This window comes from Strongylocentrotus purpuratus, unplaced genomic scaffold, assembly GCF_000002235.5.
Source record: "Strongylocentrotus purpuratus isolate Spur 01 unplaced genomic scaffold, Spur_5.0 spur5_scaffold_6, whole genome shotgun sequence".
Classification (NCBI taxonomy): domain Eukaryota; kingdom Metazoa; phylum Echinodermata; class Echinoidea; order Camarodonta; family Strongylocentrotidae; genus Strongylocentrotus; species Strongylocentrotus purpuratus.
Window position 1 is genome coordinate 17,585,717 of NW_022145612.1, and position 16,968 is coordinate 17,602,684.

General features: G+C 36.3%; 1 protein-coding gene across 2 annotated transcripts; it reads left to right on the forward strand.

The window, feature by feature from the left end:
* LOC577795 (tetraspanin-31) lies at positions 1–16,186 on the forward strand. Of its 2 annotated transcripts, XM_031000335.1 has the most exons (6): positions 5–212; positions 2,162–2,329; positions 3,113–3,328; positions 4,096–4,194; positions 6,858–6,994; positions 12,117–16,186. In XM_031000335.1, the coding sequence occupies exons 1-5, from the start codon at positions 150–152 to the stop codon at positions 6,930–6,932; spliced, it is 621 nt and encodes a 206-aa protein (XP_030856195.1). In that variant the 5' UTR covers positions 5–149; the 3' UTR covers positions 6,933–6,994; positions 12,117–16,186. The 2 variants fall into 2 exon arrangements, with proteins under 2 accessions (XP_030856196.1, XP_030856195.1); XM_031000336.1 differs by lacking the exon at positions 6,858–6,994 and having other exon boundaries at positions 1–212.
* The last annotated feature ends 782 nt before the right edge of the window (positions 16,187–16,968 follow it).

The window sequence follows — 16,968 nt, forward strand, 5'->3', positions numbered from 1 at the left end:
CACGCGAGACTCTGCATTAGCTGCATGCATAAGATACGTGTATCAACTATCGAGTATCATAGAAAAATTCATAGGCCTACGCTAAATATTGGAAGCATACGTCGTCTAAAAATCCGGCTTTTACGTGAAAGTTGGAAATTGAAATCAACATGGTTTGTGGAGGGTTCTCGTGTAGTAGAAATGCGCTGATTGCGCTTAACAGTCTATATATTGTGAGTATATCCAGCCTCTTTGTGACTTATTTTAAGTTGAAATTGAGATAAAAAAATAAAATAAAATAAAGTCTAGCCTAGATCTAGACCTATGAGAGAATAAGAAAATAAACGAGAGAATTTTGATGTATGACTATGAACTATGATTGAATATGGTGGAGAACATAATAATTTTATATTCCTCCAGGCTCTAATGCTTAAACGAGACCTCTACATTAATTATTCCTTATTTTTACCTTCAAAAGTCGAGAGTATCGCTTCAAAATTTGAGAAAGACACAACGACCCAACAACTTAAAAAATTGAAGATAAAGTAAACAAGTACTTTTCGTTTTAGCCAAAGGATTCGATTAGGTGATATATTCAATATTGATGTCGCCTAGCCTTATTAAATTGGCACCTAGAGGTCTACTGCGTGTAGACAGCAATAACCATCTGATTTGGGTCATTTCTTTAATAAAACTGACATTTGTTGTCATTCCCCAATACAGATGGCAACCCAGAGATCTCGTACCGTGGGGGTAGCTATAGCCAACAATGGCAGCTTTTTGTGTCAAAACATTTTCTCCCCGATTTTCTTTATTTAGATCTAATTTTCTGATTTCTAAATCAGATGTAAATTAGGTCGGTATGTCATTTGTCCTAATTACAGTTATCAAAATTTGATAACTTAATATTAAATGTATAATTTACGGACTTACTTATATGAATTATCCAATTTGTATTTCCGAACTGTGAAACGGTACGTTCATGCATTTGAAATATTACCCGGCGGCCGATATATTTCCGGGTCCACCTACCAAAACATAGCCAAATGGCCAATCAGAGCACTCGTTTCGTGGGAGTTCGTTGGTCAAGCTGGGCCGACTCGTACGTAGCTACGGTAGCTATTGGACGTTTGAAAAGAAAAAATGAATATTCATCAACTAAAACCAAGACGGATAATGTTGACGACGAGACTTTCTCGGATTAATCATTAATTTAGGATCTAAATGAGCAAGCTATCGTAAGTCAAATAAGCTATATATATGTTATTTTTAATTTGTGTTGTAATTTCAGCAGTTATGAGGATGTAAAGAGTGAAAATCTCGTTGCATATCTCATTCATCGCGGTCCGGTCGAACCGAACCATTTGTTCCGTAAAAGGCCTCACAGAAAGAGGTCCCCAGACTTCAGTCTCTGTAATCGGAGGTCTAGTGGAGCCAGACGTAGTCTCAGTGGAACAACCGACGATTAGAGAGACTGAAGTTTTCGGTCTATACTGCGTGAAGAGTTGTGTAAACAAAACCTAAAATGCGTCGTAATCAAACTAATTCCCGCACCTGACAAACCTTCCAAACTACCTATAGAGGTCTAGGCTCCAGATTTCGCTAATGTCAATGGACTCTTCTTTCTTCTCATACTCATAGGCCTATAGCACTTTGAAATCGGTCAAGAATTTAACCAAAAGTGTGAAAATTTGACACTGGACTCTGGAGTGATACTGATTGCGATTTGCTTACGGTAGGCGGTAGCGTACCTCCCACGTTTACCTGATGATGAGCGAACAAGTAACATGCAGTTTACATATAGATCTACGCTGATCTCCCATAGGTTGTGTACACTAAAAAAGCTGTTTTCAAGTTGCCAATTTGGTACTTTGAGATAATAGTGATTTGTTGAGTGTACTAAGGCCAGGGCAGGCACAAGCACGCGTAGGGTTTGTGTTTAGTGCAGGAAGTTGATGATATTTTTTATAATTTTATAGTAACAATTCAGTGAGCTCAGCTCAGACACATTTTAAAACCTACTGTGGGTGAGGTACTGGTTACAAGTTGGATTTTACAAGTTTTTATTAAAAATACAGGGTTCAAGTGAATATTAAGTATATTTAGGAGATAGGTCTAGTGAGATTTTTTTTGATGAATTAAATTTTTGTTCTTACAATTTTATTTTGTATTCCCCATGCAGATTGTGGCACTCATTCTAATCATAGTCCCATCTCTAGCCAAATCTGGATCGTACGTCTCCAGTCTTTATATCATCGGTGGTATCATAGCCTGTGGAATCTTCCTTTTCATCGTAGCTGTAGCAGGTTTGATTGGAGCTATCAAACATCATCAAGTCTGTCTTTTCTTTGTATCCTTTGACAACAACAAAATCCTGTGCGTGCTCGAGCTACAGTGTATCAGTTTAATCAGCGTTTGTCGTCTTGTAATCATTTAGGTCACCCCTCCTGTTCCAATTTTATTATTTTTATTATTGGAAAAGTGAGCATTCCTTTACAGAGCTTACAGAAACGAACGTAGAAACACACTTTACAAATTGAATTAGCTATGGTGATCTACCTCTAAAATGTTGTTTGAAATGCTATTTTATCAATGTGCTGTCTTTTCTTCCCTTAATTAATATCTTTGGGAGCAAAATCAACAAGCTTAATTCTTTTATTATTAGGCCTAAACAAAAAAGATGTTGTATTGCCCTTTGCGACCGACCCCAAAATGTTGAAATCGACGGTCGGCTTTTTTTAATTTTTTTTTTTTTTTTTTACAGTTTTTTGGAGAAAAAAATATATTAAAGCATTCAAAACTGAGAAATATCGGTCCAAAGAGGGAGTTTTAAAAAAAAAATTAAAAAAGATTTCCGACCGACCGACCCATGTTTTGGCACCGAAAGGACAAAACAGCATATTTTTTTTAAGGCCTTACTAAGCATACATGTAGTTGGTCATGATTTCAAACAAATGCAATTACGGTACATGTACATTCAGAGTCCTAAGTGTAGATACTCTTCAGTATTTTTGCAGTTGTGGTTTTATTCTTAAATTTCAGACCTCATGCCAACATCTGACCCTTGGTATAATGTATACATATCTATGCTGCGATGACATTGTGTATGCTTTCCTTGACAGCGTCCAACCAGTACATGCTCGTTCTGTTCTTGGTCTTCCTAATTCAGTTCTCTGTATCCATAGCAGCACTGGCCTGTGGGAAAGACCAGAGGGAAAAGCTGGTCAGACTCTCATGGGAACACTCGAGTAACGAAACAAAAACAGACATTCAGAATGGCTTATGCTGCTGTGGCTTTGATAAAAATGATACCAGTCATCCTACCTGTCCAACTGTCAGGAATGATGTGGTGAGTATAAAGGACAGCAGGGTCATTAGAAGGAGGGGTAAGGGTCAGGGAGCAGTTTGTCTGTCCAGACATGTTTCTAAAAAAAAAGATGAAAGTGCAGTCACTGGTTGCCTTGCAGGTTAGGGGATCATTTACCATACATAAATATGAGACCTGATTCTTAAAAGATTTACCTTAGGCTTTGTCTTCCAAAATAATTCATTTGGGGTGACCCCCCCCCCCCCTAAAACAAAAAACAGGGACCTTTAAAAGTAGTTTCCTATTACAGTTAACTGAAACGTTATGCTCCCTCTAACCTGGGCCCTGTTTCATAAAACTTGTTATAAATAACTGATATAAGCTACTAATATCGTGGCTATTGATTGGCTGAGATCAAATTTGTCATAAGAAATTAGCAAGTTTTATGACATGGGGCCCTGTGTAAGGTCTGGAAATGCCATTGAGCAGAGTTCTCGTCAATGCGTAACACCGTTCAATAAGCAAAATTGCTTTTGTCTTCGTAATTCATCCCCTGAGTTTGCCCAAGAATATTTTTCACTTAGTTTAGACCAAGGGTGAACAAATCCCTGCCCCCTGCCCCCTGCCCCCTGCCCCCTGCCCCCTGCCCCCTTTCAAAGTGTGAAGGACAGAGATCACGTTTTTCATTGATAATATTCTTCCTCTGCAACAGTAATAATACCAGATAGCATCTGTTAACTTGTACGGCCATAATTCTTTGGAGGTTGAACAGGTCATTTTAAGAGAAGATTTTTTTTTCCCCCCTACAGAAATGTGGAGACCAAACTTGCCAGGACAAGATGGATGAAGGTTATGCACAGGGATTAAAAATATCAGGAGCAGTAGGGCTTTTCTTCAGTTTAACAGAGGTGAGTGTGTATTAAGGCTGTGCATAACTGTGTAATGAGGTACTCGAGTACACTCTCATGCTTACAGGCGAATACTCAAATACTCGGACGCTGTTTTTTTTTAAAACCACCATACATACTATGGCAGAGAAGTATCCCAGGTCCGTCATCGAAGTGTCCCGCGATTTTACTTCGATTTCCTGTTGAAGGCGCTGATTTAATAATAATAATAAATAATAGTAAACAATGCTGTTTTTAAAACCAAAGATGACAGACTTCTTTACCTCAGAGTCCAAACAGAAATCCGGAAATTTGGTCCCAGTTTCTGAGTGGTGAGTTGACGGTGATTGAGCGGGGAAACATTTTTACAGATACCAATTTCTTACCATGATCAGATACTACAACAATCTGAGATGTTGTTGGATGGATTTGCTTGGATACCAGTTCAAACTGTGTACTTCTGAGTCTTCTATTATTTGTACAGTATGGGAATCATTTATGTGATGAGGAATCAATACATTTTTGTAATGTTATAGATTTATGCATATTCATATTGAACTGACTATCTCATTATCTTTGCCATATGTGCATTTGGTTTTGAATTTACAATTCATGTACCATGCTGTTAATTGGTAATATTCCTATGTATACCTCTCTCAAATAGATCAATCTTTGTAATCTGAAAATGTGTGTGACAGCTGATGTGATCATTTAATTTCTGCAAATTGTAGTATTTACTCTTTGAGCTGATATAATAGCTAACCACAATTTGCAAGTGTCCATACACCTGTACATGTACATCTGTATTTTGCATTATTCGTACCACTTGTTTTTAAATCACTTACTAGATTCATTCAATATTTTACAATGTGTATGAATTAAGTAAATTCTCATTATTTGTTTAAATACATATATTGTACATGTACTCTTTCATCAAAATATAATGCTGAAAATTGTATTTGTATGTATGTTTGTTTGTTAACATTATCATTCTTTTAAATTTTACAAATACTACATACATGTACATATTTCAATTGAGCAAAAATGGTTTATTTCACAGTAAACTACATCTTGTACATATTTATTAACAATACATATTATACAGGGTTATTTGTGTGGATGATATACCTGTGAGATACAGAAATGAGAAGCGCGTTACAATTAACAAAAAACACTGCAGTTTACCAGGTCATATTTGAACAAGCTTTTAGAAGTCTCTTCATGTATTTTGAGACGGGTAGTCATTGTGTATTTGTTTTTCTGGTCTTCCACATTTGCTCCAGCAACATTCAAGCTCTGTGCCAAGTTGGTGTTAGGATTGCCATTGAGTTTTAGGTTAACTTTTCGGTAATAGGTCAGGGTTTGAATATGAAATTGATCATGGAGCATTTGTCTCTGGATCTTTTTATTTTGTTAATGTGGAGCTTTGCATATTTACATTAAGGGTTTATTACATGTATCTCTTGTGTTTATTAATTTGCTCATCTCTTTTCACTGTATCATTTCAATTTCTGCCGATTGTGTGCTACAACTTGTAACAAATTTTGTTTCATTTCCTTCTTTGAATCCACACCCCTTTCTTTCTGTCCCGGGCTGTCTATCCCTGTCCCCTCCTCCTTCTCCTCCCCCTCCCCATCCCCATCCCTCCTCTTGGTTCAATCAACGTTTGTCTTCCCTTTCCTCCTGCCCCCCCCCCCCTTTACCCCATAAATGTACCAATATATGATACATGTACATGCATGCACAACCTGTATGGTGACCACGTGTTTGATCTGTAATTATGCTGTTCATGTAAATTAATTTCTCCATTTTTCCTTCCAAACCATCAAACATTTCTAAACATATCCAAATTCATGATTTAATGAAATTGCATACAATTGAACACTTAATATATATATACATTTTATTATATTCAATGATCATATACTTTATAAATGGAATCCTTGACCCATTATCTCACACAATGCTTTTTCTGATTAATTTTTAATTAATTAATCTGCTTCCATTGTTTGCCTTTACAACCTGTATGTACATGTACCATACAAATCTGCATGAATTGGTTCCTTCAACCTTCTTCATTATGACTCTTAATCACCTTGTAAAATATATTTATACTGGTGCAATTGCTTTGCTTTGCAATGTAACATTTCTAAATCCCCAAACCTCTGTATGTTCACCTATCCCTTCCCTCAAAAATGATCACCGTTGCTATCATTGCATCATCATTCTTATATCCTTTTCTTCCCATTCATCCTCAACATTCCTCTTATTTCCTCTTCATCCTTTTCCCACTTCCCCACTGGTATACATGTATCTCACCTTGTACTCTTTCCTGGTATACCCTTCACCTCATTCAAATGTACCCCCTCCCCCTCCCCCCCACCCCCTGCTCATTCCTACCTATCCCTACCCCTACCCTTTATCCCTACATTTAACACATGCCATCATCCCTATCCCATGCCCCATCCCTACCTCGTCCCCCAACATCCCATAATCCCTTCCCTATGCCCCATGCCTACCCCCTCCTCGTCATCCCATAATCCCTACCCCATGCCCCATGCCTACCCCCTCCTCGTCATCCCATAATCCCTACCCCATGCCCCATGCCTACCCCCTCCTCGTCATCCCATAATCCCTACCCCATGCCCCATCCCTATGTAACCAATGCACGGTCCATCCCATAGCTGATAGGGGTGTGGTTAGCTGTTAAGTTCAGGAATCAGAAGGATCCCAGGGCCAACCCCAGCGCCTTCCTGTAACAGAGGATCTTGCCTGCTCACCCAATCCTGTTGCTCTCCGCTTGCTTCGCTAAATCAAACAAGTATGCAAACAAATTTCAAGAAAATACAAATCCATCTTACCTATATGCAAATTGAATATTTTGTTATGAAATATTTCTTAAATGCCCCCGAAATCAGTTTCTGTCTTTCCCTTTGTAATTCTTAGTTTTTGTGATCATGTGAATGTACAGTATGTTGGTGTATATATTCTACACTTGCACTAATTCTACTTTTACACTTTCTGTAGTTGAAAACAAAGAAATTAATTATTTACACTTACTACATACATGTACTAACAAAACATACACCATGAGAAGATTACATTTGTTTTAATCCATTCTTTTATTTAATTTGGCAAATGTTGCAAACAAACTAGTGGAAACTGATAAAGAAGTCACAATAGATTATCAGTACATTTCTCAATAAAAAGATAAAAGAATAATCCCTATTATACATCATGTTACTTAATCTGTAGATTATTCATGATTATAAATGAAACAACAGTGTCATCTACCACTCTCAGATCAGTAAGATGTAGGTGATTTTAATAGGGCGCTTGTATTTCTTATAACCTTTTAATCATGTCTGAATATATACACTTGGGAAGGAAAAGGAACTAAATAACATTTGCTCTAAATATATAAATAGCTTGCTTTTTTTTGTCAAAGTGAGGAAAATCTATTCTGTTTGTGATGATAATATCTGAAATGTTCACCTGGGGTTTGTATTATGTGTAACCAATTTACATATATATATCATTTCCATTATGATAGCAAAACAAATTGAAACTGCTTATCTGTATTGTGCTATAAATATAAACTATTTCACTATATTTTTGTCATGCTATATATCAGCATCACACATTTGCTGTTTACTAGCTGTGTGAATATATATTCTTTCAATTCAGCTCACAGAAATAGATGTCTGAATTCAAAGTTTTCCTCTATAAACCGGATATCCATGTATATCTAGTAATCTGACATTCGCTCTGGCGACAATTCCTCTGGGCTTGTTTCATCAAATCTGACTCAAAGGGGTTTATATTAGGATTGCAGTTAGGTTTATAGCTAGGGTTGAAATTGCGTTTAAGAATACATGTAGGTTTGAGATTAATGTCGGGTATAGTATTATTAGGTTCAGTGTTTAAGTTTAGAAGTTGGTTAGTTAGGAAATTGACACAGAGCAATTGTCGCTGGGGCAGGTGTTGTACAGCCATACACATGGAAATTAAACTAATGCTAGACAGTAGACACGGTTTCTAATCCCATATATCATATTGATCTGGTTACCGGTATATCTAATCCCGTCCCTGTATTAAAGCTATCTGTTTCTAATCCATTGACTATCTACCACCTGCCTTTCTGCACCTGCCATGAATTATTCTCCAAACACCTTCATCAATTATGGTTTCATTGTGTGCTCCGGTACTGCTCTCTATACAGGCTGGAGTGTATATCGGTACTATTAATATTTCATCTATTTACATTACACCCTCTCATCACTGAAGCCAGTGTAATTGAGGGTTTCATACATGTACAATGTATGTACATGTATGTGTGTAATATAGTTGCATTTAAACAGAGTGAAGAGTATTGAGGCTGGTTTTTAAACAAATGAGCTTGCTTTTTAGACAAATGAGCTTGCTTTTTAGGAGAATTAAAGGGTGGGTTTATCAGGGCTTGCCACTAGATACATGTATGTACATATCGTACCCCACTATCAAACCCCACTATCGAACCCCACTATACAATTGTGATTTGCGGGATGTCGCGTTTATCGTCCCTTCACGATTCAAAATAAAGGCCTTGTGTCTGCCCAGCTGTTTTGACCCAGGAAGCAGACAGTTTCTCGGAGGTCAACTTCACACACATGCTTGTACACAACACCTGGGTGGTCCTATTCGTATGTGAGGTTCAAAACAGCTTTGCGTTTATCGATCTCTCAGAAACGTGATTCTGGCTGTATGTCACATTCAAAACACACCTTTTTGCGTCTTTAGATATGCCCATATCTAAAGACATTTGAAAAAGGCTTTGCGTTTATCACCTTCTAAATTTGCCTGAAAGACGTTTGAGAAACCTGATTCTAGCCAAAATTCTGGTCGATAAACGCAACCAAACATAGCCATGTAATGATTTCATTGAAGTGGTGTACAACTGTACATGTATCTTGTAAATCTTTTCTTCAAAATCAAGAACATTTTACAAAGGTACAATAGCACGATAAAACGGTATTATTTTAAGTGCAATGGTTTTTTCTTCTTCAATACACATGCTGCAAATTCAACGAAACTTAATCTTGTCCTTTTAATAATGTACACATTTTGAACGCATGACATACATGTAAGTACCAATGGATTTTTACAAGTTCTACCATCGTCTCCATCCCACTTGTTTTGCAATATGTTAAACACCCAAATACTGTATGGTTATAAATCTGTAACTGCATTGTACTTAGCAACATCATGTGTAAAATGGCGACTGGCTGGAATGCTCCCCAGGGAGTGGAGAATGTGCATACCTTGTGTGCGGGTAAGCCTGGATCCGATGACCGGGGTAATAATATGTTCCGCGCCTAGAAACGTAGTATTAGGCGCATTATAAATGTGAGCTATTATTATTATTATTATCAGTGTGAAGTTCCAGCGAGAAAGGTTGAAAAGGGCAACGAAGCAGTTGAAAATACTAATTTAGGAGTCAAGGGGGGGGGGGGGGGCTAATTTGATAGCCGTCCTACTAGTATTTGACCACCAGGATTAAATTAAGAGAGGCAAGAACTCAGGGGCTGGCTTATAGAGCCTCTGTAATTATGTTACGGGTTTCCTAGTGACTGCATCTTCAGCGTCTGCTGCATGCTTGCAGGGTTGGAGAAAATAAGAAGGAAAGAGTCGCATTTGAAATGGATGGAGAAGTGTTGCATTGGAAAAGGGATGAAGATTCTCTTCTTTTTTTGGGGGGGGGGGGGAGAGAAGAGACATAATAGAAAGTATTCAGAGCGTCAAACATTGCAAACATGGGGCAGAATTTGAATTCAGAAGATATAAAGTAGTATCACAAAGTGTCAAGTTATTCATATGTTTAGGGGTCTAGTGAATTTACATATTTTTTGAATAACCTCTGTCTTGTAAGTAAAAACGAAAATTTGATCATCCTCCTACTAGTATTTGACCACCAGGATTAAATCAAGAGAGGCAAGAACTCAGGGGTTGGCTTATAGAGCCTCTGTAATTATGTTAGGGGTTTCCTAGTGACTGCATTTTTGGCGTCTGCTGCATGCTTGCAGGGCTGGAGTCCTCTCGATGGACTGTATTCTAGAGGATAAAGAGATAGAGAAAATAAGAACAAAAGAGTCGCATGTGAAATGGATGGAGAAGTGTTGCATTAATTGGAAAAGGGATGAAGATTTTTTTTTGGGGGGGGGGGGGGAGGGGAGAGAAGAGCATCAAACATTGCAAACATGGGGCAAACTTGGGATAAGCATGTCTCCAATCCCTCACCACTTGCCTGTGTCACAGAATTTGAATTCAGAGGATATACAATGTGTATATAAAGTAGTAACACAAACTGTCAAGTTATTCATATTTTTTTGAGTTTAGTGAGTTTATATATATTTTTTAATTACCTCCATCTCGTTAGTAAAATATATGAAAATTATTATAGTTTTTCAACAGCAGTAATGCTCATCTTCTATGGTTGATTGTACTGATAAATTTATCTAAAGAAGATCACAAATTCTTCTGGCTTCTGTATCTACATGTAATGCGCATATGAAAAAATTATCCTCATATCTCCAATATTCCTCCCCTCTGCTCTTAACTGGCGGGCCCCTTCGGTTGAGGATAATGACTAGAGGGGCTTTATATGACTTTTCACACCATGAGCTGGGAGGCGGTTAAGGGGTTGTGGTGAACATTGCATATTTTGATTTAATATTATCCTTAGGGATAGAACATCATGTGGAACAGGAAATTAGTTTTAACATTGTTTTTTCTGCCTAGCCGATAATGAGCACTGTGGGCCAAGGGAGGATTGTGATTACGAAAACTCTCAAGCCTAATGAACAAACAGTACTGTGCATACTTATCTCTCTCTCTCTCTAAGCTACCGTATGTAATATGCAGGGTGTGCTACATGTACTGACACATTGTATCCAGAAGTATGTGTGACCGATATGTATGATTCATGTCGATGAGTGTGCTGTAATATGATCCTGAATTCATAGCAACTACTATTAGTATGACTTGAAGGTACTTGATACTATCAGCTGTATTATTAATTCACTGTGGATTTAAAGATAGCAGTTAAATCTTTGAATGAGATATACTGTACTGCACAGGAGAAGAGTAATAGGGAAACGGAAAATGTATTGTATGCAAATTATCCTGCAAATGTTCTGGATATATTTCCTGCTCAGCCATAGATCATACTACAGAGATAGCCACTTATGTATATTGACATTGAGGAAAAGACCCTTAAGAATACCAGTTGATGGCATAATTGAAAAAAGGGAATGTCATTGTGTATCAAATGAATGAATGGTTATGAATGGTTATAAATGGAAAATGTGTGATACATTGATACACAATTTAAAATCATATGAAGAGATATAATACCAAGAAACAAATAAATGAATGAGTAAATGAATGAATAAATAAATTAAAAAAATAAAAAAATAAAGGAATGAATGAATGAACGCTTGAATGAATGCTTGAATGAATGCTTGAATGAATGAATGCATGTAAAATTATTAGGAACCAGACAATATCTTTAGTATGAAACGAGTGTTGTACATGTTCCTGGTTGTTTAAACAGAAACAACAAAGAGTCATTTGGACTACTGAAAATGAGGGCAGGAACATTGAAATCGTGATTAGCATCATGGAGTCTGTAAATGAAAGTTGTAATCTATTGAAAATTATTGTTCAGCACATTTCTTTCTTTTTTTCTTTCTACCCCCTCTCTCTTTCTCTCTCCCCCTCTTTCTCTCTATCCTCTCTCGCCCCCTCCTCTCTCCCCCCTTATCTCTCTCTCCCCTGTCTCTTCCTTGCCCTCTTCTTGTCAAGATGTATTTTACCTTTGAAATGCTGCCGAATAAAAGAATTTAATGATATAATATTTTCTTTGTCTTTCTCATCTTTTTCCTTTTCACCTTTTCACCCTGCAGTTTGTTGGAGTTTTTGTCACCTACCGGTATCGGAACCTGAAGGATCCTAGGGCCAATCCCAACGCATTCCTCTGATCTGACAACATCTCAAAATCATCCTAGAGGATACATTTATAGATTCTTTTAAAAATTCATAACTTTAGATTGATTTGCACAAAATAGTGCAACATTTTTAGATAAAAGATTGAGCAGTGCGATATAAACTAAACGTAAATATATTCATGATGTGGTTTTTATATCATTAATGACTACTGCCAATTTGTGGCAGGTTATATTAATCATACCATTATTCTATATTCATTTATGAGTTTGTACTTTCCATTTGAAGAACACTACAAATTGATTTAAGTTTTTCTGTGTGGCCTGTGGTTACTCACTCCAATAAATTATGATGTGCTTGTTTTTGTAATTTGATATTTTTTTCAGCGTTCAGTTCAGACAAAGTGAGAGAGTGAAGATTTTTCCAACAAAGAAAAAAATAGGAGGATATAAAAATGGAACATTTCTGTAGCAAATTTTCATTTTAAATTAGGGAAGCTTTAGTACATGCAAGATCCAATGATTTTAAGATTTCTTGGCCTGTAGAGCTGCTGATTTGTTGTGATCAGCATAGGGTTTGTTAAAATGACATTTATATTATTATGGTGGTAGTAATGATTTGCTCCAGTGGCATACAGTATTACAAAAGTTTCCTTTGCGTGCAAATTACAAGTAATTTTATGATAGTAGTAAATTTTCATTTTAAAGGAGGGAAGTTTTTTAATATATGGATCATTAAAAACAAAATAAAAAAATATTTAGAACCCATCAACAAGCTACATGTAGGTGATAGAATATTCAACTTTGTTATTCAATGGAAATGATTTGCTGCACAATGGCATATCCATACCACTAACTTCTAACTTACTCTCTTAATTTTTGGAATGGAAAATAACTTTTGTGGAAGCCAAATTATTGATCACTTCCTGTGGGCTTTGGAATAGAATCCACTCCTTTTTTAGTGGAATTCACTCCAAGAGAGTGATTGAATTGAGAGGGAGATTTATAATATCCCCTAAAAGTAAATTTCCATTCCTGTACTTTACGAGGGTGCTATTGTAGGTGTAGGTGACATGTCTGTTCTGCTGCAGTCACAGTATCACTCAATCGAAGCCTAGCCTTGAGGGTCATGTTTGGTTTGTATAGGGCCCCTGTATAGCACAATAAACACCCAATGGAGGCCATATTCTAATAGTGAACTCTCCACCCAAGACCCTCCTTCAAATTTACTCTATCCATCATGAAATGCCACACACTAAACTTTAATAACTGCCATGTAATATCACATACATTGTACATTAATGTGCCGTAGCTATGGGCACTGCTGACAGTTCCTCGAAAAACATTGTTCTTTTTAAGATTTTCTGTACAGTGAGTACTATGGACATCCTCCTCCCTATCCCAAAATGGCCCTTATTGGCCTCTAGGCTTCACAGGATGATGTGACCGCAGCATGATGCAGAAGGATACACAGATCTTATATGATATTTAGATCTTATTTGATAGGAAGTGATCTTCTGCTGATTTTATTTCATGTATCATTTAATTACTTTTCATCTTTCTTTTCCTTCCTAGACCGATATATCAATGTTATGTGGCAATATGAGGTGTGTAGATTTTTCCATTAGAAGTTTAATTGGACTGTATATAATTCTTTGGTAATTTGAGATGGTAAAGAGCTTTTTTATTTATTTCTTGTAATTGGGTGTATTCTGCCAGTGTATATTCCACACTGTATTTAGGTGGGTGCTGAGTTTTCAAAATTGTACTCATGTTGTAAGGAGCAATCCGTATGTACTCTGCTTGCCAATGTCAAGCTATATTTACCAGAAAATATTATTAGATGATATGTATGATGTCAGACGCTAGCTCAAGATAAGTATATTTAGGGAAATTACTGTCGTTCATTCAAAGCTAATAGAATCCATGCTTATTTTGTAGGTGTGACACAGATAGAGGATCGTGTAGTTGCATTGGTTTTAACATGGTCTGCTAACAACCAGAAGGATGTTAACTCATTTACATGAACACAGAGTTAACATCCTTCTGCCTCTGAACAGACAATCTATGTTCTGACCAATGTATACTTGTAGCACAGGGCTAAATGTGTGTGAAGTAATCAAACAGATTTAGTCATACATGATATCTGTAGAAACATAAGGTGGCAATTCTGAAAGATATTGTTTGTCAGTTGAGCTGAATTAAGGAAGGAACTAGATTTTATGTCAAAGCGACAAAAAAATATTAAAATCACTGCTTATATATAATATTATATAAAGAGGAATAACATAACCCTGTTTATGTTCAAATATGATATTGTACCAAAATTCTTAGTTCAGTTTATCAAAGTAGTATTTAATCTTTAGGCAATCCTTTCCTAATTAATTTTTTTAATACAAATTCTCACACTGGTTCGAGTTATATGAGGTGAAGACTATATTTATCGAAATGCTACATATTAGAATTGCTTGTCTATAGGGTTTCGGGTGCTCTCTTGGGTTCTGTCATTGGTGTATAATGTGTAGAGTTGTATGGGAGATGTATCGCTTAGTAATAAAGGAGGATGAATGTAAGATATTCAGGTAGTACTATAAACTGTTCATATACTCCTTATTCATTTCAGTAAATTTCAGATTTAGATTTTTGCCTTTCGTAATTTATTAACTTTGTTTTTCAAATGAGTGCGAGATGACTGTGTCAACTTCTTGTCATAAACTGGTGGTAATTTGTTTAGAAATTCATGTAAATATTTGATAATATGGCTGCTGAAAAGTAGATTTGTTCTTGAATATAGGGAAAGGGTACTTAGCTTTTGATTCCTATATGTGTGCATGTATTAGATTGAAGATTTTTCTCACCAAACAGGATGAGATGGATAACAGTAATGTAAAGAGGGTCAACATCATCTCCTGGAGCGTTGTATGTTTTGGGTAGAGTTATAGATCACCAACTTTATTGTAAACAATCTTTCATTTGCTCATTTCAATTAGATTGATGCTGTCTCTACAACTGTAAGGTTTTTTGACAGTGTGACAACTTTGTAAATGCTCACACATTCATAATAATTCAATTGAGCTGCATTTACATGATGATGATGATGTATTTTGATAATATACCGGTAATCCCCACCAAAAGCTTAAAAGTTGCAATTACATCTATATCGAACCTCTGGTGAAGAGTTACCGTTTTGAATCTTGTGTCTTAACAAAACATAATGATTTATGTTCAGGTTGGTCTATTATGCATCCACTGTATTCCATGGTTTTGGATGATGACATAGTGATACTAGTAATATTTGCCAAGATGCTGGACACAAATATTTTTTCTATCGGTGAAGAATGGTCAGGTTGTGTAACTTGCCATTTTCTTTGTTATTGCAAACCAAATTATTTGCAATACCAATGCTAATTAATCATTGATCTGAAGTTTGATCTGTTGTCCATGTGTTTTGTTTAAAGAGATATGAATGAACTTTGCATACAATTAAGATTTGGTTGGAATCATTTAAGATTATCACGACTATAAAGGATACGTGTAAAAGAAGTAATTCACTACCGATCATGTTTACAGACTAAAACATAACCCACACATAAGGCAGTCCAAGTAAAAGTTATTGAAATGAAACGCTACATTTATTATAGTGGATTTGAAGTAGAAAAAAAAAGACATTGGAGATTTGAAATGCTCGACTAATCTTCCAAACTTAAGGGTTAAAAAAAGTGGAAATCTCACTGTTTGTTTCTGCTTTATTTATGAACCAATGCCCTTCCCTTTGTTCTACACCCTTGGTTCTATACATGTAATTATTTTCTATGACAATTTCCTTCGTACATTCCTTCCTAGTCGCAATGTGTATACGCTTAATGTAGCTGAAGCATTTATGACGCACCCCTAAAACGAATGGAATATGCCATCTGATTGCATGGTGTGTTATGAATTCTAAAATGTAACAGGTATGTTCCATTCTTTCTGGAGGGTTGATCTTGACTTTTGGCATTTACATATGAATATTAAATTGATATTGAATTTCATATATGGTCTATTGGTTTTTATTTATCTAAAACTGTTAAATTGTACGCTTGTACTATCACTGTGAATGAAGTAATGCATATATAATTAGTAAAATACTGGTGTAGAAGATATAGAAAATGCAAGTCAAACAGGAAGAGAGAGAGAGAAAGAAAGAGAGGGGGGCAATAGTAAATTGATATTGAATTTCGTATACTGGGTATGTTTTATTGGTTGTATTTAACTAAAACTGAACTAGAGTTTGACATGTATTACCACCGTGAATTAAGTAAAGAATATGAGATTTGTAAAATACTGTTGAAGAAGATGTTAAACGTGTAAGTCAAACAGGGAGAGAGAGAGAGAGAGAGAGTGTGTGCGTGTGTGTGTGTGTGTGTGGTGTGTGCGTGTGTGTGTGTGTTTTGGTGGTGGAGGGGAGGGGGTAGAGCTAAAGCTATGGGAGGGGTGAGGTGGAAGTGAGAGCTGTGTACAGTTTGTTGAGGATGACGAAGAATAATGGAATCAATCCAAATAATTATTTATATTATTATTATTTCCACATGATGACATGTACCCACCATACATTCCTCGGTACAAGGCAGCGATTGACTTATTTGTAATACTTTCTTCCTTATTGTTCTTTTCATTCCTCCTAATTCCCATATCTAGCCAATATAATGCTGTTTCCTTACATGATTTCTGCTTCTTACTATCATCCCATATCCATAATTTGAATCATGACCTTGTTAATAGCATGCAGTTACCTGCATCATATATATTTATATTCCAAGTGCGGTGAAATATA

Coding starts and splice junctions, on each gene's coding strand:
- LOC577795 (XM_031000336.1), top strand. CDS start 150: ATGGTTTGTGGAGGGTTCTCGTGTAGTAGAAATGCGCTGATTGCGCTT. Junction 3,329..4,095: donor CAACTGTCAGGAATGATGTG/GTGAGTATAAAG, acceptor TCCCCCCTACAG/AAATGTGGAGACCAAACTTG. Junction 4,195..12,116: donor TTTTCTTCAGTTTAACAGAG/GTGAGTGTGTAT, acceptor TTCACCCTGCAG/TTTGTTGGAGTTTTTGTCAC.